At 56.0% G+C, this 25,824-nt stretch overlaps 1 protein-coding gene across 24 annotated transcripts in view; it reads left to right on the forward strand.

Moving 5' to 3' along the window:
* NCOR2 (nuclear receptor corepressor 2) overlaps nucleotides 1-25,824 on the forward strand; it is a 207,854-nt gene that overhangs the window by 106,896 nt on the left and 75,134 nt on the right. For 21 of the 24 annotated variants that reach the window (XM_049866137.1, XM_049866140.1, XM_049866134.1 and 18 more), the window contains 7 exons: nucleotides 46-98; nucleotides 7,438-7,504; nucleotides 8,505-8,677; nucleotides 9,532-9,625; nucleotides 11,147-11,325; nucleotides 15,512-15,566; nucleotides 18,553-18,651. In XM_049866137.1, coding sequence (XP_049722094.1) covers nucleotides 46-98; nucleotides 7,438-7,504; nucleotides 8,505-8,677; nucleotides 9,532-9,625; nucleotides 11,147-11,325; nucleotides 15,512-15,566; nucleotides 18,553-18,651 — 720 coding nt within the window. The remainder of the gene's footprint in view (nucleotides 1-45; nucleotides 99-7,437; nucleotides 7,505-8,504; nucleotides 8,678-9,531; nucleotides 9,626-11,146; nucleotides 11,326-15,511; nucleotides 15,567-18,552; nucleotides 18,652-25,824) is intronic. The other 3 variants (XM_049866144.1, XM_049866156.1, XM_049866157.1) reach the window with 1 other exon arrangement.

Below are 25,824 nucleotides of genomic sequence, written 5' to 3' on the forward strand. Positions count from 1 at the left end.
CCCCGGGGAGGCGCCTCTGACCTGCTCTGTCTTCTTCCCTTGCAGCCGTTGTACAACCAGCCCTCCGACACCCGGCAATATCATGAGAACATCAAAATGTGAGTACTCATGGGCGCTGAGCAGACCTGGGATGGGTGGGCAAGCTGGGGTCCGCAGCTCACGGCCTCAGGGGCCTGGGTGGGCCGTTGTCCTCTGGTTTCATCAGGGCCCTCAGCAGGTGCGGGGGTGGGGCAGGGGCTGCAGGGTGGCCAGGACCGGGTCCGAGGCAGGACACAGTTCAATATACAGGCGTGGGGGACCTTATCACAGCTCAGGGCCTTATCACAGCTGGTTTAGGGGACAGGGTGGAGTGTTCCTGTCTGAGTCAGGGCTGCTGGAGCCTTCATTCATTCAGGCATTCATTCATTCTGCACATACCTGTTGAGCACCTACTATGTGCCAGGCCGGTTCTGTGCCCTGGGGATTCAGCCATGAACCCAGCAAAGACCCTTGCCCCAATGGAGTGTTTCATGTAGCGCGACAGACAGAAAATAAGTGAGTTCAATTAACAGGGAAATATCACCTAATGCAGAGTGCTATGAAGACAGCAAACGGGGTGATGGGAGCGAAACCGGGATGAGAGAAACCAGGGAGGTCAGGGAAGGCCCTGGCAGGTCAAGGGGTGCTCAGAGGCTGAGCAGCAGGCAGCAAGCCATGGGGCCTCCTGGGCAGGAGTGTCCTGGCTGATGGAACAGCTTGTGCGGAGGCCTCAGGCTGCCTGAGCTGGACAGGGATCACAGAGACGCCGGTGTGACTGGAGGGGAGAGCGGGGAAGAGGAGGGTGGACGCCTGGTCACCTGGCCTGGAGGGGGGCACCGGGGTTTGTCATCTGTGTGAAGGGCAGCCAGGTATGGGCTCAATCTGAGAAGCGATGTTATCAGATGTTTGTTTTCAAAGCTCATTCTGGTGATCACAGGGAGAGAGGACGGGGTGGGAGATGGGAGGCCACTGTGGCCATCCAGGCGTGCAGTGGTGGCAGTGGTGTAGGTGGACCCTGTGGGACTCTGACGCCACCAGCGTCAGGCACTGCCGACCGACCACACAGGGTAGCACATGGGAAGGAGGCCCCTTGTGAGCCCACCCCCGCGTGGCCAGACATCTGGGCTCAGGCCTGTCCACTGCTCCCCTGAGCGGCTGACCAGATGTGGGCCCTCAGGCAAGTCATTTACTCTCAGGGCTCTGTTTCCCTATCCATGAGAAAAAACAAACCAAACCCACTGCTGTCAAGTCAATTCTGACTAACAGCAACCCTATAGGACTTCCCCATAGAGTATCAGAGCAGCTGGTGGGTTCGAACCACCGACCTTTCAGTTAGCAGCTGAGTGTTTAACCACTGCGCCCCCAGGGCTCTGTCCATCTGTGAGAGAGAATGATAATAGCAGTGGTCTCAGGGTTGCTGAGGCTTCAGCGTGTTACTACCCAGTAGAGGCTGCTGAGCTCAGTGCTAGATTGTAGTACAGGCTCTCTGTTGCTTTCTCCTCCCCCTCTTCCTCCTTGGCCTACGGACATCGTGTTAGTATTCATTCATTCACTCATTCAACATATGTTTATCGAGCACCTGCTATGTGCCACGCTGTTCTGGGCCCTGGGGAGACAGCAGTGAATGAGACCTGACATTCTAATGTGGAAACCAGTGACCGTCAAGTCAACCTCAACTCTTGGCGACTTCACGTGCGTCAGAGTAGAACTGTGTCCCGTAGGGTTCTCAATGGCTGGTTTTTTGGAAGTAGATTGCCAGGCCTTTCTTCCAAGGCGCCTCTGGGACTCAAGCCTCCACCCTTTCAGGTAGCAGTGAGCTTGTTAACTGTTTGCACCACTCAGGGAAGCGTCCAGTAGAGGAGAAGATCCCAAGTAAACACCATGGCAGCAATGAGAATCGTATGAGATAAATGAAGCTGGGCCGGGTGCAGGGCCCTGCCTCTCAGGGTCACCCTGGCTGCTCCGACCGCCTGGCAAGGGGCTCCTCCTGCCTGCCTCCCTCCTCTGCTGTAATCGCGGCGAGGTGCAAGGTCAGCCCCTGTCCGCCCCAAGGACCTTGCCACTGTCACTTTGATTTCTCCACATCTGAATGCAGGGCTATGGAGTTACAGGTAATTTCATGCTTGGCTTCATGCTGTGCTGGCAATTTGGGATGCGTTGAAGTCACCTGTACCCACCTTGACTGCCCTTTCTCCACCACCTGCCTCAGGGATGGTGTTGGGGATGACTGCCCATGCTCCGAGGGGGTCCCTGGCTGTGGGGCCTTAGCTCCAGGCCTCGGTAGTGACTCACAGAGCTCTTGGGAAGGGGCCAGGCCTCCCCAGCTTGGGTGCCCCTGAGTGGGATGACATGGATGCTCCCTTGAGGAACAGCCCAGCCTCTACAGGGCCTGCCGGGAATGTTCACCAAGCCTAGCACGACATGGGGAAAAAAGCAGAAAGGCATCAGGGCCCATGGTGACATCACCACGTGGGTGGTCTTGCCAAGGCCACGCCCACCAGTGCCTTGGCTCCCAGGCCTTGTCCTCTCATCCCCCCAGGGTCTGAACGCCTGCTGGTTCTCTGGGTCCTCGGAGGATGCCTCTCGGGGCTGTCTCTTCTCATCTTGCAGTCTGATTTCTTTTTGCTCATTTGGGGTTGCTCATCAGGACTGTTAGTCTTGGGGCAGCGCAGATATAAAGGGTAGCTGGAACCCAGCTTCCTGTTCAGAGGTCTCTGTGGACTCACTCTGGGGCCTCAGAGATGGCAGGTGACTCCTGCAAGGTCACACAGCCTAATGTCTTCCCTGCCCCTCCCCAGGCTTTCGCCCTGGCTAGCTGGGTGACCTTGGGCAAGTCCATCACCTATTAAGTCTCGGGTTGGTGCTCAGTATAGTGGCCTCCTCAGACTGCCTTTACCAGGCCTGTGAGAGGACCCCAGAGAGAGAATGGAGGAAGGGTGCTGGGATCCCAGGAAGCAGGATGAGTTGGGCTCCCATCCCAGGCTGGATTGGGGGACACTGCATTCAGGGTCTTGCATGGGCTGACATCCTCTTCCTGTTCCCTGCAGTTGGGGGTCTGGCTGTCCCTGAGCACCCTTTCTTATCACCTCATCTCCTCTGCTCCTCGCAAACAAGCCTCAGCTCAAACCCCTTTCCTCCAGGAAGCCTTCCCTGACTGCCCCAAGCTTTCCTTTTTTGAAATGCATAGATCCAGGGCCAGCCCTGCTCAGGCGCCTGCCAGACCCTCCCTGGAACTTTCCACAGTTTCTGTCTCCTTTGCGCTCCCTCCTGGTTCTGCTTCCCCTCTTCGGTCAGGCAAGGAGCCCTGTGTTTTCTTTTATAGGTTGTGTTTTTATTTAAACCCTGACTCCTCTGGTAGACTGTCAGTGCCTTTAGCACCCCACAAAAGCAGTAAACTCATTGTGTTGGCTGGTTGTTCGTCCCTCCAGTGCCCTTGAGGCCATGTTTCTCATTTCTGCTGGACAAAAGCTCAGCAGGAAGATGGGTCTGAGGTAATCCATTTGCATCTCCAATCCAAACACTGCTTAGAACAAAACAAACAGTCAAAAAAGGTTTACTGGAAGAACGTAGAGCATGTAGACATCGAAACAGGCATCTAGGGGTTGCAGACTCAGATGCCTACCTCAGGTGGGAAGGTACACTAAATGAGTGAGGAGGGCTGGGGTAAGGCATTAGGGAGCGGTGGGGTCTGTGGCAGTTGGAGAGCTCGTAGCCCTTTTTAAAGGGCAGCCAGGTCTCAGGTCCCAGTTTGTGGTCTTAAGGGAATACGGGCACATGGCCTCATTTTTCAAGAGAAGCTTTAAATTCAGTTTTCTATGCAACAGCTTCTTATTTTTAACGCTGGCAAGGAACTCAGGGTTTTTAGAAAGCGCTGCAGTCCAAACACAAACTCTCGTGGGCTGGCCGTAGCCTGTGGACTCTACCTAGTTTGCAACCTGCAGACTTGATCTTTGGCCTCTTTGGCAGGAAGTGGATGTCTCCAGGTGCCAAGCACAGTGCTTGCTTTGGAAGGAAACCTAGATCAGCCAGAGAATCCGCGCCCTCGGGGTGCTTCCGGGGAATGGAGATGGGTGCAGAGATCACTTCCACCCCCGGGATACTTGCTGTGGCCCGCATGGCTGTCAGCCTGCAGTGGCGCACTGGAGTCTGTTGAAAGCCTGTCGTACGCCAAGCCTCCTGTGAGCTCCAAAGTCAGTTAGAGCTGATCCTCACCGTGGCTTTCAAGAAAGATCATGTCTCTCTCGTGTTTTTTTAACTTTTAATTTTGAAGGAACTTTAGACTTACAGAAGAGTTGCGAAGACAGTACATATAGTTCCCCTAGGCCCTTCACCCAGCTTCCCCTCATGTTAACATCTTATATAACTGTGGTATGTTTATCAAAACTAAGACGTTAACATCAGTAAAGCCTTATTAGCTAAAAAAAAAAAAAAGAAACCAGTTGTAATGGAGCCGACTCTGACTCGTGGCGACCTCACGTGTGTCAGAGTAGCACTGTGCTCCGTAGGGTTTTCAGTGGCTCGGTTTGCAGATTGCCAGGCCTGCCTTCTGAGGCTCCCCTGGGTGAACTCGAACCTTCGACTGTTCGGTTAGCAGCCGAGTGCGTTGACTGCAGTTCTTAAATGATAGACTTAATTTGGATATTCCCCTGAGTTCCCATTTCTTTTCCAGGATGCAGTCCAGGATCCCACATTGCCTTTATTCAGCCTGTCTCCTTAGTCTCTGCCAGCCTGTGGCAGTTCCTTAGTCTTGTTTTCCGTGACCTTGTCTTTTGAAGTGTACCGGTCAGGTATTTTGTAGAATGTCCCTCAGATTAGACTGGGGTTATGGGTTTTGGGGAAGAACCTCAGAGTTGAAGTGCCCTTTTCACCTCATGATATGGGGGTACATGTCATCAGCTCCACTCAGCACAGGTGGTGTTGACCTTGATCCTGTGGAAAGGTGGAGTCTGCCACATTTCCCCGCTGTCACATTGCCGGCTTTCCCTTTCCGTCCTCTGTTCTTTAGAAGCCAGTCGCCAAGTCCAGCTGACTCACGGGAGGGAGGTCAAGTGTCCCTCTCAAGCGTCTGTGAACACATCAAAGAGTGCGTGAACAGATGTTAAAACCAGCAGTCAATAATAAATACGGGGGCTGAGGGGGAATACCCTGAGGCCATGCGAATTTCCTGTTTCTCCTTAAAGTTTTGCCAGTTCCTTTAGCCTTTGTCTGAAGGAAGCCCTGGCCTGCAGCCACAGTGACCCTGGTGTTTAATGGTGGTGCTCACTCTGCGTCATTCCATCTGTGTTTATTCATTGGAGTTCTCTGTAAGGAAGACAAGTCTCCTTATTTGTTTACTCATTCACTCATTTACGTCGATCAGTGTGGACTCATGAATATTTATTTTATTCTTTGCCTTATGATCTGTTGTTGCTGTTAGCTGTTGTCAGGTTGGCTCCAACTCATGGTGACCCCGTGCACGGTAGAAAAAAACATCGTGCCATCTTTATGATCGTTGGTGTGCTTGAGTCCATCGTTGCAGCCCTTGTATATCTTGAGTGCCTTCCTACCTAGGGGGCTCGTCTCCCAGCACTTTATCAGACTATCAAATGCTATTTTCTGTTGTAATCCGTAGGGTTTTCATGGCTAATTTTTAGAAGTAGATTGCCAGGTCTTTCTTTCTAGTCTGTCCGAGTCTGGCCTAGGGCCAAGTACCTGTGCTATTTATTTTGTTGGTCAGATGGCTCTAGCTTTGCCTATCGGGAGCACTTTCACGTTGGCTCTGGTATCCTTTGGAAATTTTTTCTTTTGCCGTCTCCTTACTTTCTGGCACCTAGAGACACCCCAGACTCACTGTTGGTGTTTCCTGCCCCAGCCCTGCAATCGGCCGTTTCTCCAGGGAGCCCTGCTTTCTTTTATTGGAAAATGACATTAGGAACCAAGATCTTGGGGCTGGTGTGCTCATTGCTACTGAGTTGTCTTTGCTTCTGAGCCCCTGTCTGTCTTCTTTGTGCAAGTTCAAATCCGTTCCCGTGTCCGGACCCACAGCCAAGCACAAGCGGCCCCTGCCGGCCCTGCTCCTCCCCTCTTCCTCCCCCGTGCGCACTGGCCACATGGAGCCTCTCTGTCTGTCTACGTTTTCTGAGTCTGCTGCCACCCCACGGCCTTTGCATTTGCTGTGCCCGCTGCCTGGAGAGTCCTCCCCGAGCAGGGCCTTTCTGACAGCGTGCATCTCAGCTCCAGGCCATCTCCAAATCTAAAATAGCCACATTCCCCCCCCCCACCCCGCTGACCCTCCCAGATGCAGAGTGGTGTAGCGTCCTGTCTGTGTGACCCCGTAGAGCTCCACCTCCGTGAGCAATAGTAAGTGCTTAGTAGACATGGTGAACGACTGGGGAGATGCATGCATGATGCTGGTGCTCCCATTTTTTGGATGAAGAAACTGAGGCTCGGAGAGATTGGCTCAGAGTCACCCTGTTGGGGTGGGGAATGGAGCTCGGCTCCCACCCGTGTGGCTGAGGACCCCCAGTGGCAGGGCTGAAGGCCCTGGTCGAGGCAGTGCAGAGTGGCCCAGGGAACCTGAGGTGCCCCCCTCCCACCCTGACTGGCTGTAAGTGGGCGTGGCATTTCCGTGTTGGGAGGTGGGGTGGGGTCCATGGGGTCTCGGCAGAGGGACGATGCTCTTGTGCCCACAGCGGCCTGCATTCCCAGCTGAGACAGATCCTGGTCTGCTCGTTACTTTTCTGAGACTCTAGGCCAGGGGATGAGATGCCCCCCATCCTGCTGGGACTCAGTGTAGGGCCCCACACTATCGTTGTGGAGGCGGTGGGTCCCTAGGTACCTGTAGAGGTGACCCCAAGAGTGGCTGGGCCTGCCGCTGGCTCCTGGCGCCTCCTAGGACCCCCTGTGTGTATCTGCTGGGAGTGGGGGACAGAGAGGGTGTCTCCAGGACCCCTTTGTTGGGCGCACGGGCCTTCAACCTTGTGAGATGCGTATTGGGTGAGCTTCATTGACCATCAGTGCCCGGGGGGTCTTCCCCAGTGTCCTTGGTTGGGTCAGGTGAGGGTCCCTCCCACGTGCATGATGCAGGTCTCTGAGCATTGGTGGTGCCGGTGGCATTCCTGGCACGATCCCCTTGTTGTCAAGGCTGGACTGTTTCTCTGCGGCCAGTGGCAGGTGTGGCTGTCAGGGGACCTGGTGTGTATGGGGGGTGATGGTAGCTCAAGGCGGGGGTCCCATACGCCTCAGCCCTCGGGACCCCTTCAGCTGCAGACCACTCCCACCCTGGGTCTGGTGGGGCCAGTTAGCTGGTTGCCCCAGGGCTGTGGCATGTCTGTCCCAGCAGGGAGCTTCCTGGGCACACCCAGGAGCCCTCACAAAGGAGGAGACAGTGCTGGGGATGCTGCCTCCCTGACATGCCCCCTTGCACCCCCTCCTGCACAGAAACCAGGCAATGCGGAAAAAGCTGATCTTGTACTTCAAGAGGAGGAACCACGCTCGGAAACAATGGGTGAGTCACCCAGCTGCTCCACCCTGGACACTCACTGGCCCCCCACAGCTGGGGTCCAAAGAGAGCTGGGACCATACCGGGCCGTGCCCCTCCGGGTCTACAGCTGTCTCACTATAAGCACTCAGGCTTTGGGAGAAAAGAAATAGCTGCTTCCACGAAGCTGGGCTCCTTCGACTTGGGGGGCTCTCAGGCAGGCACCCCTGAGGGTGGCTAGATAGAGACCCGTTAAAGACAGGCTGGGAAGAAAGCGAAATGGCCTGAGGGCATCCACAGTACACTGCCTTGTCCATGTGGGCTGTTACCTGTCACTGGGACCAGCTCTTGATCCTCCGTGAGTCCTCTGAGCACCCCACTTCTGTGTGGGTACCCCGGAGCTGGAGTCGAGTTCTGCTCCACCTGAGTGCCGGCAGAGCTGCTCCATGAGACCTGCTGGGTTGGTTGAGGACAAGGTCACGGGGTGCCCTGGGTTGATGCTGAAACGCAGGATGGGGCAGGGTTCTGGGCACAAGGACCAGAGAGGGAGTTTCTGATGGCACCAGAGCACTGAGAGGGCGTTCAGGCGAGACTCCTGGAGCACGCCATCTGTTCACCAGCAGCTGCTCAGGGTGGGAAATAGGCTCTTGTGGCCAGCCAGACAGCCCCCCGCCTGCGTGAGGCCCACATTACCTTGCAGACATGGAGGCCAGGCCCTCCTGGGCTGGGCAGGGTCTCTTCTCTAAGGATATGGGTGCAGGCTGCAGCAGGCGGCACTGCAGTTAGACGTGGAGACTTTGGGGTGTATGACCTGAGTGTGTGTGTGAGTGTGAGAGTGTATGTGTGTGTGTATGTATGTATGTACGTGTGTGTTGTGTGACTGTGTGTATATGTATGTGTGTGAGCCTGTGTGTGTGACTGTATGTGAGTGCGTACATGTGTGTGTCTGCCCAGTGGGCAGTGGGCCATCGGCGGGGCAGCCGTGTCCGGGGAGTGGCTGGCTCAGGCGCCCTGCCCGCACCCCCAGGAGCAGAAGTTCTGCCAGCGCTATGACCAGCTCATGGAGGCCTGGGAGAAGAAGGTGGAGCGCATTGAGAACAACCCCCGGCGGCGGGCCAAGGAGAGCAAGGTGCGCGAGTACTACGAGAAGCAGTTCCCCGAGATCCGCAAGCAGCGCGAGCTGCAGGAGCGCATGCAGAGGTGAGCAGGGGCCTGGACCGCCCCCACCCCACTGCCGCCTGCGCCCCCTCCCCTCCTGTCTGCCTTCTTTCACTCAGCGGAGACGCGTCCCGGGCCGGGTCAGCTTTCAGAATTGCCGGCAGAGCAGTGACGGAAAAGCACAGCAGGGCCTCAAACTGGTGGCCCGGGGGCTGCGTCAGGCCCTCGGGTGTGTCATTTAGGATGTGCTTGGCCTTAACACATTTGGAACTTGAATACGCTTAGGTGGTACAAGCGCTCCTTCTGGGGTGCCACAGACTTGTCCTTGCCCACTTCACTAATGTGGCCCACCCAGCCCTTGAAGGCCTGTGAGTCTGAGGTCCCTGTCGTGGCCACAAAGGGGAGAGGCTGCCATGTTGGGGAACTGGGCCCATGAGGTTGGGCTCACCAGTGGCTGAGGGCTAAGCGAAATGCTATGTGGAGAGAGCCCAGCGCATACAGTAGGTGTTTGGTGTGTTAACTGTGGTTCCTGCCGTCTTTTCGTTCTTTTCTTTGTTACACAGATGAGATGAGAGCTCTCTAGTAATAACAAAATATTACACAATAGCCCTAGGAGTTGGGTGCCCAGATTACAAGGGAGGAAATTGAGTCACAGAGAGGAGCTTTGCCACAGGTCCGAAGAGGCAAAGCTGGGATTTGGACCCAGATCTGTGTGGCTGGGCTGTTTTAGGGTCTGTCATCTGAGGACTGGAGGTTCTGGTGTTCCTGGGTCAACATGGGGTCCTGCCCCGGCCGCTCTGCTTCCCCTCGCCGGCACCCGGCTTCTGGGGCTTGAGGTGGGTTGGGTGCTAGTGGCCGTCTTGGCCGGTCCTGAGTGTGTCCCTCTCACTCTCCAGCAGGGTGGGTCAGCGGGGCGGTGGGCTGTCCATGTCAGCCGCCCGCAGCGAGCACGAGGTGTCTGAGATCATCGATGGCCTCTCCGAGCAGGAGGTGAGTCCCTGCTGCGGCCCCGCCCCACGGCCACCGCTGCCCATGACAGGCCGACACGCAGGAGGAAGGCGGTCCCCTCCCGGGATTTCCTGGCTAGACAGCCAAGGGCAGGTGGCGTCTGTGCTGAGTGGTGCCACCTGCCTCTCTATCCTACATCCCAGAGGCCCACTTCTCCAGGTCCCAGCCACAGGAAAACATGCCACCCTGGGCCTTGGGGAGGTTGAGGGAGCCGTACTTTGTGGGGAGGGCGAGTTGGAAAGGAAACTGGGACAGAAACTTGACCTTAGCCAGCAGGAGGCTGACCTGAATCCCCCAGGAGGGTGTGAGACAAGAGTTGGGCAGGAGCCTTCAGCCCTCAGAGAGCTTGCGGTCGTGGTAAAGACAGAGAGGTATACCTGGGAGGGCAGAGCCAGGGTCCTGCTGGGAAAAACCTGCCTGGAACCATGTCTGTGGCTCTGCTGTTACTGCATCTCTGGAGGCCGCCAGGCTGGGCAGGGAGTGCCTGGGTTTCGAGGGCTTCTTCCAAGGTGCTGGGGAGACTTGGTCTCCTCTTTCAGCTGGGGCCAGAGTTGTGGCTTCTCTTGCTCCCAGGTGGGAGTCCTGAACACGGACGGCCAGGCTGGGCCTGGGAGGTGGCGGCTGAGCATTAGAGCTGGCTGAACGTGGCTGGGTGGGCCTGGGAGGTGGCAGCCGAGGGTTGGAGCTGGCTGAACGTGGCTGGGTCCTGGCCTGCCTCTGGAGATGGGTAATTAATCGGCCGTAATGGGCCACTCCAGAGATTTGGGGAAATGAGCCTCGTAGTGACGGCGTTTTGCTGTGCACCAGAAGCAGGAGGAAGGTGGTCCTCTCCTGGGGGTTCCTGGCCAGACAGCCAAGGGCAGGTGACGTCTGGGCTAAGTGGTGCCACCCGCCTCTCCTCTAGCTCCATCCCCGAGGGCCAGAGCCTCTTAATGGCCCTCAGGATGCATTAGGAGGGAGCCTGCCTGGCCCTGGCAGCGCATGGCAGGGAAGGCGGGGGTCTCCAGTGGGCAGCTTCTGGGAGCAGGACATCAGCGTGGGGGCAGGCAGGGGTCTGTGGTCCCCATCCCCCCCGTCCTGGGACCAGGCAGCCGCCCCCTCTCTGTGCCCCTGCATGCCAGCCAGGCGGCTGCTCCCTGAGGCCTGCCCACTTGCCCTCTGACTCCAGATATGGAGGGTGCCATCCCCAAGTGAGCGTGGCCCAGCTGGGCAGAGGTCTTGCCTGCGGTGTTTTATGGTGCTTGATTTCCAGGGGAAGATTCACGGCTCCCTTCCTGCTGCAGATAAGGTGGCCCTGCTCTCAGAGTTTAATTTACAGCCGGCCCACTATAAAGCTGTCTGGGCAGGAGCTGTTGTTATTTTTCAGTCCTCATTCCTGTTCTCTGAGGTCTTGCACCCCCTTCTCATGCTCAGAACCCACGTGCCCTCTATGCGTCCCCTGGGCACCACCCCTCCCCTGCCATGTCTTCCCCCCCGACGCCCCACCCTTGCTCTCCCCCGCAGAACCTGGAGAAGCAGATGCGCCAGCTGGCCGTGATCCCGCCCATGCTGTATGACGCTGACCAGCAGCGCATCAAGTTCATCAACATGAACGGGCTCATGGGCGACCCCATGAAAGTGTACAAGGACCGCCAAGTCATGAACATGTGGAGTGAGCAGGAGAAGGAGACCTTCCGTGAGAAGTGAGTCCTGCTCCAGACGCCGGCTTGTGGAGGCCATGGTGGTGGTCTCGTTAGCTCCCGTGGAGTCAGCCTTGGCTGTGGCAGCCCCATGCACGGTGGAACGAGACACTGCCCGGCCCTGCACCATCCCCGTGATGGGTTGTGGCCTATAGGCTTTCTTTGGCTGATTTTCAGATGTAGATCGCCAGGCCTTTCTTCCTAGTCTCTCTTAGTCTGGAAGCTCTGCTGAAACCTGTTCAGCATCACAGCAACACACAAGCCTCCACTGACAGACGGGTGGCGGCTGTGCCTGAGGTACACTGGCTGGGAATTGAACCCAGGTCTCCCACGTGGAAGACCAGAATTCTACCTCTGAGCCCCCACTGCCTCCTTGGTCGAGGTATAAAGGCAGCTTTTTACAAAGCCGAGTAGTCGTTGTTGTAAGGAGGCAGGCGACCTTGGTGCCTGGGCCAGTCCTCGGGCAGGAGTGCGGGCACGGATACCTTTGGTGCCCATTTTACTCTGAAAGCGCTGCCAGCTGAGCATGGCCTGTGTCCCAGGCCCACTGTGCAGTGCTGCCTGTGCCCTGTGTTCCTCTCGTCCCTTGCAACAGCCAGCCAGGTTGTCCCTATCTCTCACAGGTGGGAAAACAGAGTCCCAGAGAGGCGGAAAGACTTCACAAAGGCCGTACAGCTTACCACTGGTGGAGGCGGATTCAAATCCCCCCAGTGCTGGGTTAGGGTGAATGCATGGCCGGAGTAGAGAGGGTGTTTGGGCGGGGGCAGGAGGGAACCAGGGAGCAGGGGGCTTTGAGGAGCAGAGATAGGAGTTGGGTCCTAAAAGGCAAAGCCGTGGCGGGCTCCTCGATGAAAAAGTAGGATGATTGGCCTGTTGGAGAGACGAGTGGGAAGCTGTGGGGCGGAGAAGGGTCCCCTCTCCCCCCACCAAACCCGGGATATGATGTCCAGGCAAAAGAGGACCCTCCCTACCTAACTGGGGGTCCCCAGGGGAGACGTGTTGTTGGTTGCCATCGAGTTGGCTCTGACAGCAGTCGCATGTACAACAGGCCTGAACATTGCCTGGTCCTGCGCCATCTTCAAAATGGTAGGTGTGCTTGTGTCCATTGTTGTGGCCACTGTGTATATTCTGAGTGCCTTCAACCCAGGGGCTTGTCTTCAAGCACTACATCAGTGTTCTGTGGTGATTCATAGGGTTTCCATTGGCCAATTTTTGGAAAGAGATCTAGTTATCCTAGTCTGTCTTAGTCTGGAAGCTCTGCTGGTATTTGAAATACCAGGGCTTAACGTCCTGCATCGCAGCCACCTGCACACCAGGTAGGTCCTAAATGGCGGTCCTGCCAGGTCACCCCTCTGTGGACAGGTATGCTGTGCTTACTGCCACCTGATGTTTGGCCAGCCCTCCCCTGGCTCAGAGAACCTGTGCTGGGGGAAGGTGGGCAACTGAGATCTAGATACCTCTGGGCCTGGCTTGAAGGGAGTGCTGGGGGGCAGACTCCTCTCCCCATGTGACAGCCCATCCACCTTAGCCTCAGAGGAAGGCCTTGTTGCCAGGAGATTTTTCTCAGAATGGAGTGACTGTCATTCTCCAAGCACCGCCTATGGGGGCCAAAGCCTCAGGGTCGAGGGCTTTCTCTGCACTTCTCTGGGGTGGGGGTGGCCCAGAAGGTGTAGAAGCAGAGGTGGGACAGATGGAGGCATTCTTAGTCTCCTAGGCTGTCTTGTGGAGCCCTGGTGGCAAAATGCTTAAGAACTTGGCTGCTAACCCAAAGGTCGGCACTCCGAATCTACCAGCCACTCCTCGGAAACCCTATCGGGCAGTTCTGCTCTGTCCTGTAGGGTCGCTATGAGTTGGAATCAACTGAACAGCATTGGGTTAGGGTTTTTTCTGGAAGGGGGCTTATAAGAACAGAAATGTATTCTCTTAGCTTTGGAGGCTGGAAGTCCAAGATAAGGGGTTGGCAAGCCCATGTTCTCTCTGAAGGCTCCAGGGGAAGGTCCTTCTTGTCTCTCCCAGCTGGTGGCCCCTGGTGTTCCTTGGCTTGTGGTGCATCTTCATGTGGCCATCCCCTGTCTGTGTGTCTATCTGTCTCTTTTCCCCTTTTAGAAGGACACCACTCCTGGGTTGGCTTCCCCCTACTCCAGCAAAGCTCACGTTAACTGAGAACATTTTCAAAGACGCTATTTCCAAATGAAGTCATGCTCACAGAGGCACTGGGGTTAGGACTTGAACTTAAATTTTAGGGGAGCACAATTCAGTCCGCAGTAGAGGTGCTTCTGGGTTATGGACGAGGCTGGGGTGAGCCCAGCAGTGCAGGACCCCAGGTCTCGGGGTCAGTACGCGGGGCAGTGGGCCCTTCATGAGGGAGGGTCTGTAGTTCGTACTCCTTTAGAACGGCTTTTTTACTATGAAAACCTTGAAATCTTGAGGGACGGTACAGCGTGTCCTTGAGGGCCCCTCAAACCGACTCAGTTGATCAGGCATTTCAGAGCGAGTCCCAGGACAGATGTGGGTTTTATCGCCTGGAAAAACAGCAAACCCAGTTTTCCCGTAGCTTCTGCCCGTGTCTTCATGTGAGCAGACGTGGTTGTCTTACAATTGTCTTACAGTCACTGAGGCTAAGAATTATTGTCGCATTAGATGGTTCTTAAAACCCCCTCGCATTTTCGATATTTTTATTTATGTTTTGTGAAAAAAAGATTTTTCCAGGATGCTTTCTGTGGCTCCTGTTTTTCTGGAGATTTCACGTTCAGACGTAACGATTTCACGCTCTGTGGATTTGGTTGCTGGAAGCTGATGTCCTGGACTGGGCTGCTGTCCTGGCTTCGGCCCTGTGTGAGGTGGGGCTGGGCACTGTGTATCTTTCAAGGGGGTGGTCTTGGTTGGGGTCTCATTGGCAGAGGGAGCAGTAGCACACAGTGCTATTGAAAGTCATGAGACAATGGCTTAGAGCGCCCCCACTTAGCTGTGTTACCTTGAGCTGGCCACTTCTCCTCTCTGAGCCTCCGTTTTCCTGTCTGTAAAATGGGTATCACAGTAGCACCTCCCTCTTTTGGCTGTAATGAGTTGTCAAGTGCATGGTAAATTTTTAGTAAAGGTTGTAGGAAACGGGTGTACAGGTGAGAGTTGAGGGCAGTGATACAGGTGACCCCCAGCTTTTGATGCCTGGGCTCTCCGGGGCCCATCTCTGCCTGGGGCAAGGAGAGGGTGGGTGGAGGGGGAAGGGAATTTCTGTTTCTGGGAAAGAAGGCTTTCCCATGGCCCGAGCTTTGCAAGTTGCCGGAGCGGAATCCCCGGCTGGGGAAGCCATCCGCCCCGCGCCTTCCCACTTCCTCCAGGGAAGAGACTGTTCCGGATTCGCCGTCGTCTCGTTGGGGAGCAGGGGAGGGGCCCGCTGGCCTCCCGCCCAGCCATCTGGAGGTCCGGACAGGGCTGGACACGGGCGCATGCCCAGTCTCCCCAAGGTGGGAGCCCGGCCGTGGAGTAGTAGGGTAGCGTTGGGCAGCTGGCTGAGACTGGACAATGGCCAGTGACTTAGCCAGCACCCCGGTCAGGCAGGCTGTGGCCCACTTCTCTGCCCCTGCCAGCTCCCCGGCCCCTGACATTTCAGCCCAACTCGCAGTTTCCCGGTAACTCTGCTTCCCAGGAAGCCAGTTGGCATGGCTCCAGCTCCTGCCACCACCCTCCAGCGTAAGTCCATTCTCGCTGCTGCCCGGGCTGGCCAGCCCCTCCGCCTCCTGTGGGCACGGAATGCCTCTCTCCCATCTCCGGGGAGGCAGGCAGCCTCATGGGCCCTGACCCCATTGGCTGCCTGGCTGCATCCCCAAGCAGACCCCGGGGGACAGGCGAGGCCTGGCTTCCCAGGCCCAGCCTGAGGCAGAAAGAAATCGAGCTGACCCTATAAGGGGGGGACCCACTGAAGAGCTCCCCGGAATGTCCTCATTTTTCCTGGAAGCCGCCTCCAGCAGGACAAACAAATCCATTTTCAAAGGCGCTGCAGCCAGTGACTCACTCACAGGAACGCCCTCCCTGCCCTCCACCCCACCCGCCCGCCTCCCACACCCCCTGCTTTAATTGCTCTGATGGGCGGTGCCCGCCTGGGCAGCAATGGCAGGCACCCGTGAGTGCGGCCGACAAGCAGGGGTGCCCCCCTCAGCCTGGCTTCACACCCGCCCCCCTCTCCCCACAGGTTTATGCAGCACCCCAAGAACTTTGGCCTGATTGCGTCATTCCTGGAACGAAAGGTGAGTGGGCACCCTGCTCAGTGGCCCCTGCCGGGCCCCTCTTCTGCCCGCACCCTTAGGCAGTTGGGCCTGAGACCATCCATCTCCTCCTCCCTGCTCACAGGCCTCTGCCTGGGCCCTGCTCTGGCTCTTCTCCTTCCTGCCTGCCTTCCTCCTTCTTCCTTCCTCCTTTCTTCCTTCCTTCCTGCGTCCCTTCTTCCTTCCCCTTTCCCTACTGGGAGCAGCACGGCAGGCCCCTCCTTGGCGCACGTGCACATGGGGGGTGGAGCGCCAGGCTTCAAACGTCTGTGAAACCCGAGTTGTGTGGGCAGGTTCCCCAGTCTGTGTGCCAGGCTCCCCTGCCAGCTCCTCAAATGTGGCGTCCTTATGAATTTGGGATGGCTCGTGGAAGTGATGCACTGCTCTGCGTCCCAGTTAAGGCTTTACAGGCCAGGGTGGTGCTCCTTCAGGGAACTGGATAAGTGACCTGCCAGGAGACTGGGCAAATGACCTGTCTAGGTCCCTGTGATTGTCACGGTGTAGTCTCTAACACCCCCGATGTCAGGCCAGGTGTGTGACTGACAAGTCCCTGTCCCTTTAGATAAGCCTTCATTGTAGAGCTGATGCCTGAAATGCATCTTGCCCCAAGCCCGAGGCTGGGTGGGGCAGTCTCCTTTCTGCCCTAGCCCTCACCCACCAGACCAACACAAAGCTGTCCCCAGAGTGGGAAGCCTCCTCTTTGGTCCCCAACAAGGCTGCATCAGGGGGTACCCGGAGGTGAGAGGTGGGGGAGGGCGGCGTGGGCTGGAACGGAGTCACAGGTGTGGAGTTGGTGCATGAAGCCTTCTGGAACCAGCAGGCAAAGCAAGAAGGGCTTGCTGCACCTGTGTTACCTTTTGGGGGTTGCATTTGCAAGTGTTGGAAACCCTGGTACAGCTGTAGCTGCTAACCAAAAGGTTGGCAGTTCGAATCCACCGGGCGCTCCTCGGGAACTCTGTGGGGCAGCTCTACTCCGTCCTGTAGGGTTGCAGTGAGTCAGAGTCGGCTCAACGGCAGCGGGGTTTTGTGAGCATTTGAATGAGATTTCTGAGATGGGGTGTCGTCCTGGATGCAGCCGTCTGGCTGCCCCCAGCCTGCGAGTGTCCTGGTCCTCCTCCTTCACTGTGAGAGCGATGGGAAGGCTGGGAGCAGGATCCAGGGGACCCTTCCCAACATCTGCTCTTAGTGTGCTATAGCTATAGAAGGGGGACGGGACAGTAGGGGGACATCTCACCATGTTGGAAAGCCACAGTGGAGAAACAAGCTGGAGTGGCCTGTCTTCTTTCTGAGCGAGCGCCGTCCCACAGGGGCGTGGGCAGTGCATAGACTGTGGTGCGGGCTCCCGGGCAGGAAGGGGGTGCTGTAGGAACTGGCCATTGGGAGGTACTGTTGAGGAGTGAAGGATTAGAACTCTGTACGAAGAGTGAACTTGGTGTGCTCTCTGGCCAAGAGGATGCCCAGGGTGTAACTTAGGTAGCGCTTCCAGAAGATTTTGCAGCAAGGGGCTGCTGGCTGAGAGGTGTGTCCGGATGAGGGAACCCCACAATGGGCTGGGAATGGGGTGACTGGCAAGCCCGTGTCCCGTTGGAAGGGAATGGCTGCTACTCAGGGCCAGCCTATCGTTACCCTGCAGAAGGAGATTTCTACAGAACTGTTCAGCAAGAAGCCAGACAGCCTTGTTGTCTGATCTGTAAATATTGGCATCTGGTTACTACATTTTCTTTTCGACAACTGTGTGTCTCACCTGCAGGCCAGGTTTAGCTTGGGGACCACCTGAGCACAGCCTTGGTCCATGGTGCATTCTAGAAGGTTCCAGCCAGTGGCTTTTGTTCAGGACAGTTGGGCGCTGAGGCAAAGCCACCTTCATTTTTGTCTCTTTGTATTGGTGAAAGTTGATACTGCAGGTGAGGTTCCTTCTGACAATTTCCACACAAATTAATTAGTGATATTAGTTACGTTTTTCACAGTGTGTCAGCATTCTCATTAATGGTGTTCTGTTGTCCCATTTCCAGTACTCTAGTTTCCCTGCCCCTTCTCATCTTTGCCTTGGATTCAGTATTGGCCTTTTGGTCTCGTACAGTGTTGTTTTAATGGTGCACTGATCTAACGGTGAATATTCTTTGTTTGTCACCCTGCTTTTGTGTAAAAAGGTGATCTTGGGATAGTTTTGGTTCAAGATTTAAAGAGCGTCTCAGGGCAATAGTCTCAGGGAGTCCTCAGTTCTTAGATGGTGTAGTTAGTCTGGGGCAAGACCACCTTTACTCCCAGCAGACCACATGGAACCCCCCAGAGATGAGCCCTGGCTTGGCACCGGCTCTAGGAGCCACAGAGATGTTTTACATCGTATCAGCATTGTTGTGGAGCTGTCACCGTGAGCCTGCTCCCAGCCTGTGAGTGGTGGCCTCGCTGTCTTAAATCCTGCTAGTTTTGGGGTGTCATCCAGCTTGTCCCATGTGGATGACGAGGCAGCCAGGGATCAGAGAGGGCTGGTCACTTGCCTAGCAGGCTGCAGTGCCGTGATTCAAGCCCAGATCCCTGTTGAGAAGACCAGAGCAGAGCAAAGAAATGTTCCAAGAGACGAAGAGTGGGATGGGTCAGTTCTGATGACCAAAGCTTACAGGAGCTTGTTTTTGAGATCTTATATTAGGGAAGAGGCAGGTAGAGTGAGAGAAAGAGATACCAGACCTCAGGGTCTGAGGTGGCAGGCAATGGCAACACCATCATTGACAACAGCAAGGACAGTAATAATAACAGGCCGCCCTTCTCCAGTGTTAACTCTGCAGGTTACTGTTCTCAGTACTTCGCGTTTGTGTTAACTGATTAGATCTTCCTAACAGACTCCTGAAGTGTGTGCTACTAGTGTCCCATTTCACAGATGAGAACACTGAGGCCAGACCGCCCAGGTGGCACGTGAGGGAGCCGGCCGCCACCCTGGACCTGTCAGCACTCTTCTTTCTCTCTCCGGCAGACGGTGGCTGAGTGTGTCCTCTATTACTACCTGACCAAGAAGAATGAGAACTACAAGAGCCTGGTGAGGCGGAGCTACCGGCGCCGTGGCAAGAGCCAGGTGAGAGCTGGGAGCTGAGGCTGGGTGTGGTTGTCCTGGGGCACATGGTTCCCCTCGATTCCCTGTGTGTCCTGCGCCTGCCAGCTCCCAGCGTACTCTTCTTCACTCGGGGCTAGGTGCTCTAGGGCCATCGTCTCTGGGGGTCCTCTCCCCGCCCAGCCTCCACAAGGTGACCCCAGCAGTGAAGAAGAGAGCTGGGGAGAAATGGCCACTTCCATTCTCAACCTGGAAAATTTGGGAGACTCCCAGTTTGGAGACCTGTGGTCTCTGTGACCAAATGGGCCCACATTCCCAAAGCAAGGGCTGGGTTCCCAGGGTGACCTGAGGTGATGCACACACTGATTTTTAAAAAATTTTAAAAATGATTTTGAATGTTTATTTTAATACATTTTTGAAAAAACGTAGCCAGCATGTCAACCTGCAATTTTTCAGGCATTACTGGTTAAGATGAGACCGAAGGATTATCTCTGTTAGAACAAGAATCCGCAGACTAAATCTGGCCCCCTGCCCGTTTTTGTGAATAAAGTTTTATTGGCACGCAGCCATGCCCATTCATTTACGTATTGTCTGCGGCTGCTTTCAAGCTACAGTGGCAGAGTTGAGTGGTTGCCACAGAGACTGTATGGTTTGAGAAACCTAAAATATTTACTCTTTGGCCGTTTACAGAGACATTTTGCCAACCCCTGAATTGGAGAAAAAAGGAGTTGGTTAAAAAAAAAAATTAAGTAAATAAAATGGTAAAGGTGAAGGAGACAGTGGCACATTTTAAAGGTGGTTCTTGAGTGCCTGGAGAGTGGGCGGCAGAGAGCGAGAACAGGTCCGTTTTGTTTCTGGGCTGTTGAGAATCAACTCAGAGCAGGCACTAGGGCATCCTGGGAGGAGGTGGGCACATGCTGCGGTAGGTGGGATTCAGGCTGGACCTGGAGAAGGTGCTGGGGCACTGCTGTAAGATGTTGGGCGGGAGGGGCTTGAGGCATTTCCTTTCCTGGGGGTCTCTGTGGTGTGGAGAGCACAGGGGACAGTGATGAAGGCCAGGAATAGCATGGGCTAGGTTGCTAGGACCCCAAGCTTCTTTCTTAGGTGAGTGCTCCCTGGCATTGGTGTCCTCCAGCCTCCCCCCCCACCCGCTACCACCCCCAATTTGCTGGCCTTCCCTTCCCAGGATCCGCTGTGAAGTAGTCCCTAGAAGATGAAGTCCTGCCTACACTGGGCTGCTCCACGTGGCTCCCTAAGTGAATTGCATGTCTCCTCCTCCTGCCTCCCAGGCAGCATGCTACAGAGCACGAGCCCTCTCCCACGGGCCTGGGGACAGAGAAATAAACATCCCCTGGCTGGGTTCTGAGTCCCGGGCTGAAATGAACGTGGCCTCAAGCATCCCACCCTGTAGCAGGGATCCTCTAAGGGTGGCAGTGTTTGGTCTGTGAGTCAGGTGTCCTGTCCAGGTCTGTGTGGATACAGTTGGCCAGCCTGCTCTCCCATTCACCAGATGTGTAAAACTGAGTTTTAGTGGTGTGTTGTTTTTAGGCAGTTGAGTTGGCTCCGACTCAAGGGATCCTATGTACAGCAGAAAGGAACACTGCCCGGTCCTGCGCCGTCCTCACAGTTCTTGCTGTGTGTAAGCCTGTGGTCGCATTCACTGTGTCATTCCATCTCGTTGAGGGTCCTCCTCTTTTTTGCTGACCTTCTACCTTACCGAACGTGATGTTCTTCGGGAACTGGTCCCTCCTGATAACGCGTCCAAAATATGTGAGACAAGTCTCACCGTCCTTGCTTTTTAGGCACATTCTGTCTGTCCTCCTTCCAAGACGGATTTGTTCATTCTTCTGACAGTCCATGGTATAGTCAGTATTTTTCGCCAACAGCATAATTCGAAGGCTTCCCTATTCACTGTCCTGGCATAGTGCTTTTTAATTCCAGCGAACTAGCTGTGGCATTTTAGACATCGAAGTGCATTCAGGTATTTTCAAGACTGAAAGGCAAAAATTCAAATAAACGGTGAGTCAGGGAGCACAGATATGGTGAAGTTAGAGGCAGGAGAGAGTGGTAGGGACTGTGGCAAAATAGCTGGCTCCATACTTGCTAGTTCGGGGTCCACGGGGACTTTGTAGACCGTAACTACCTTGAGTGATGAGACTTTGGCTGCGTGATTTCCCTGTTGGCAAAGTGACCGTTACCTGTCCGAATTCTGAATCGGAGCAAGCGCAGTGACACCCCCATCTGTTCACGGGGCACCTACCTTTGTAGATGTGCGCTGGGACCTGTGGACCTCCATGCGTGGCCCTTCCCTCCCTCACTGTGCCTCCTGTGCGAGCGGTCTGTCCAACATTCCAGTGGTTGGGCGTAGCCCCCCGACAGCTCTCCCAGGCTCACCCCAGTACTGCCTGTGCCAAGGCCATCCAGAGTGCCCTGATCATTTTGTTTGGCTTTTCACCTTCCGGATGCTTCTCTGCATGGTGATGGAGACACAGATCCAGCCAGAGACTTTGGGAATGGCAGTCCCTTTGTGCCTACCTGCGGGGATTCCACCCCCATCCTGGACCCTGGCCGTATGCGTCTGGTTGCTTTTGGGCTTGGCCTCTGGCCAGGCCTCCTGGCCTGCCCCCTGGCCCTGTGCCTGCCTTGTGGTGACTCACAGCTTGGGGCACTGGGTTTACAGCTCATGACTCACGGATGAGGGCTGCACTGGGCCAGAGGATTGTGAAGCTGGAGCTCAGGAACACTGTGGTCAGTTGAGGGCCCGGCTGCTGGGTGTTAGGGTGGCCAAGCATGTAAAGCCGCCGTGGTGACTGTGGGGTGGCCACGAGGTCCCTGGCAGGAATGAAGGGGCCGTGCTGCAGTGGGGGCGCATCCCTGAGTGTGAGTGTGAGTGCTGCCAGGGCATCTATTCCCTGTGGTGCCCATGAGCGCCATCCATCCCAGGGTGGTTGTGGCCTCCAAGGAGAGGAGCCTGGGGAGCTGGGATATGGGACAGGAAGAGCCTGCCCTCCGTCCTGGTCCCCTGGGCTGCTGCTTAAGGGCAGAAGTCCAGGGAGGTGGGGCCGCTCCTCCCTGGCTTGCTGGGCCGCGTCCTGCTCCTCACCTCCCCGCTGCCCCTTCTGTCTCATAGATCCTCCCCGCTGCCCCTTCTCTCTCATAGATCCTTCCTCAGTTCTTGCATTTTCCTAGATGGGTCTCTCTGTGTCTCCTCTCTACTTCTGTCTCTGTGTCTCTTGTCTGTCTGCCTCTCTCTTTCTATGTCTCTCCCTCTCTGTTTCTTTTCTTTATCTGTATGTCTCTTCTTTGTCTTGTGCTTCTGGGTCCCCGTCTCCTGCCCTCCCTCCTTCCCCATCTGTCTGACCCCAATCTCCCTTCCCTCCCCAGCTTCCTCTCCAGCTCCCCGCTGAGGGACAGGTGACCTTGTCTCGGTTGCCGTGGCACTCTGAGGTCCTGTGCTGTGGCAGCTCCAACAGGAGCCGTGTGATATCGGGGGCAATGCCCAGGCAGGGCACACAGATGCATGTTACCCCTCCCCCCATTTGGTGACGTCTTGTGACAGCTCCACTGGTGAAGCTGATGGGGACGTCTGGCTGGCTGGAGGGGCTACATGGCCTCTAGGCTGCACGGCGCCTTCCCAGTCCCACCGAGTTCGAGAGAGCTGGCTTTGTCCCAGCAGTGCTGGGTTGGGCCAGGGTTATCTGCTCTCTGGGCACCCAGGCCTGTAGAAGGCGCTGCTTTCTGCTCTTAAGGGCAGGCTGGGGTGGGCGGGATCGTGTCCAGATGTGGGGCCATGGTGAGCAGATGTCCCTGATCCTGCCCAGCTATGTACTCACCAGGGACATCAGATAGGGCGCCTCCAGGCCCCCAGTCCACCAGACGTCACCCTGGAGGGCGCTTTTGGGGGTGGTGGCTTGGCTCAGGGGTGGGTGGGCCACCAGGAGACAGAAGAGGACATGCCAGGCTGCCGTTTGGGGAGAAGTCGAGCATGGCCTTCCTGCAGGCCAGAGCGTGGGGTAGGGGAAAACTGGCCCCCACCCCCCAGGTCGGCCACATCAAAGGGACAGGCTGGGGATGAGAGGCGGGGCAGGCTTTGGCTGGGGGGTGTGTCTAGCTGGGCCATCAAGAGTCAGGAAGACTTCCCAGAAGAACAGTGCTAACGTGGGCTGCTCCAGCCAGGGTGGGGTGGGCGGGGGCGGGGAAGGGGAGTGGAAGATGCTTGTTAGCGTTGTCACGTGTCATCCTTCTAGATGATTCCACAGAGCTTGAGACATAGGAGATTCCTGAAGTGATGTGCCCGTGTGGGAGATGGATGTGCTGGAGTGATTGGCATGGTCCTTGAGGTGGTGTCAGATGGACAGACAGGTCGATCATTTGAGGTGGTTTAGATAGGTAGGTAGATAGATAGCTGCCTGCCATTGAGTGGACTTCAGCTTGCGGCGGCCTTACGTACAACAGGACATTGTCCGGCCCCACGTCATCCTCAACATCAGCGCCCTCACTGGCCCTCTGCTTCGTCTAACACAATGTCTTCCTCCAAAGACTGAGCCCTCCTGGTGATGGGTCCAAAGCAAGCAGGTCGGACAGTGTTCTGTCATGATCCACAGGGTTTTCATTGACTGATTGTAGGAAGTTGATTGCCAGGCCTTTCTTTCTAGTCTGTCTTAGTCTGGAAACTCTGCTGAAGCCTGTCCACCATGCGTAACCCTACTGGTATTTGAAATCCCAGGGGCAGAGCTTCCAGCATCGTAGCATCACGCGAGCCACCACAGTGCAACACGCTGACACATGGGCAGTGGTGTCAAGGGTGAGAATAAGCCTGAGTCAGGAGGCAGCTGACATGATGGAGAGCTGCTCAGTGGAGGTGTCATTTTGGCTCAGACCTGGACGATGAGAAGGAACTGACCAGGCAGAGATGCAGGAGCATCCCAGACAAGGAGGTGTACTGGGCAGGAGGCCCCAGCCAGTGCAAAGGCCCTGGGGCAGGAGGCACAGCGAGTGTAAAGGCCCTGGGGCAGGAGGCCCAGCCAGTGCAAAGGCCCTGGGGCAGGAGGCCCAGCCAGTGCAAAGGCCCTGAGGCAGAAGCCAGGGTGGCAGACTCCAGGAGGCAAGTAGTGAGCCAGGGAGAGTGGCCCTGGGGGAGGTGCGAGCGGTGGGCAGGGCTAGGTTCCCCACCAGGTGGGGGGCCTGCCGATGTTATCCAAGGGGAGGGTCGGGATGTGAGTCACGATTTATGATGGAGCCTCTGATGTCACAGCCCCACTCTCCCTCCTGTATGGGCAGGACATGCTGCTTGTGTTCTGTTGACACACCGGCTGTGGGGTGTGCTGGCACGTGTTTAACAGCTAGCATCCCGGGGTAGTGGGGAGCCCAGATTTGTAGTAAGTGCTGATTCCCGTGGTGTAGCACCCCCACGGATCTGGGCTCCAAGCTGCCAATGTGATGCCGCCGACCGTAGTAGGATTGGGAAGAGACTTGCTTAGCACGCTATTGGTGTTTCCGCCTTGCAGGTAGAGCTGGCCTAAATAACCCCAAAAGCCTAGATAACCGACAGATAATTAGGAAAGGATAACTTTTCAGTGTTTGTTACCTTTGTCTTTATTATATATAACGTGTTTAAGGGTAAAACAGTGTGCTTCAGTTTTTAGTAATGACTGTATTTAACAACCGGCCTGCTGAATTCCTGAAAATTTGAGCTGGGATGAACCAGCTTCAGCACACCTCTGTTCATGTGTCCTGTAAAGAGGTGCCCCTCATAGACAAGGGAGTATCCTTTGCTTTCCCCAGGGGGACAGATGGGCTGGTGTATAGGCATAGGGGCAGGGGTCACAGGTCGGGGAGGGGGCTGCTGGCCAAGGACACTGAGCAAACAAAAACTGGGTTTGACCTTGGCAGTGACCTCTTAACCTGGACCCCACTTCTCCCACCAACCCTGGACTCCTGTGTGGCAGCAGATGGTCCCCACTGGGGCTGGAGGTGGCTCTCCTGCTGGAAAAGACTGGAAGCCCAGGGCTGACCTGGTATCTCTCCCTTTGATCCGCCTCCAGCTCAGGGCACTTGTTTGGGATGCTGGGATGCGTCTTCACGTAGGAGCATGGCTGTGGGGCGCGGGGCGTGCCACGTCCCAACTCAGGGAGGGTAAGAGGCGGGCACTGGTGGCGCAACACCCCAACTTGGGGAGGGTGGGAAGTGGGCACTGGAGGTGGCCACACCCAAACTCAGGGAGGGTGGGAGGTGGACACTGGGGGTGCCACACCCCAACTTGAGGAGGGTGGGAGGTGGGTGCTGGCGGTGCCATACCCCTCCTTGGGGAGGGTGGGAGGTGGGCCCACCTCTGCCTTGGGTCTGCTAATGTGTTAGGAAGGAGGCAGGCCTGGTGACTGATTGCTCACCTCATTGGGAAGTGGCAGAAATAATGACCAGGTTCCAGTGCTGATGGGGGCTAGGTACCTGAGGGCTTGGTGATGGGGGCAGGGCCTGGTGGGGTGGTGAGGCTAGGCCAGGTGAGGGCAGTGGGTGGGTGGAGATGGCAGAGAGGACCTGGCGTAACTGGGGTGGGCACAGAACTCAGGCTCCAGTTTTGAATCCTGGCACTGATGTTTCACTTACCATCCCGTGCCTCAGTTTCCTTTTCTGTAGAATGGAAGGGCGATGGGGGATGGTTTAGTTAGTTAGGTGCTGTCGAGTCAGTTCTGACTCATAGCAACCCTGTGTACCACAGAGCGAAACACTACCTGGTACTGTACCATCCTCACAGTCGTTATGCTTGAGTCTACTGTAGCCACTGTGTCAGTCCATCTCATTGAGGGTCTTCCTCTTTTTCCCTGACCCTGTACTGTACCAAGCATGATGTCTTTCTCCAGGACTGGTCCCTCCTGATAACATGTCCAAAGTACGTGAGACAAAGTCTCACCGTCCTTGTTTCTGAGAAGCATTGTGTTGTACTTCTTCCAAGACAGATTTATTTGTTCTTCTGGTCGTCCATGGTATATTCACTATTCTTTGCCAACACCATAATTCAAAGGCATCAATTCTTCTTCAAATGAAGTACAAAGAACAGTACGCAGTGTGAAGCCCTTTGATGTTAGCTGTCATTGCTCCCATCCCTGGGTGGCTCAGACTGCTTGCTCTTGGCTGCCAACCTAAAGCTTGTCAGTTAAACACACCCAGCCGCTCTGTGGAAGAAAAGCCTGGTGATCT

This window comes from Elephas maximus, chromosome 22, assembly GCF_024166365.1.
Source record: "Elephas maximus indicus isolate mEleMax1 chromosome 22, mEleMax1 primary haplotype, whole genome shotgun sequence".
Taxonomy (NCBI): domain Eukaryota; kingdom Metazoa; phylum Chordata; class Mammalia; order Proboscidea; family Elephantidae; genus Elephas; species Elephas maximus.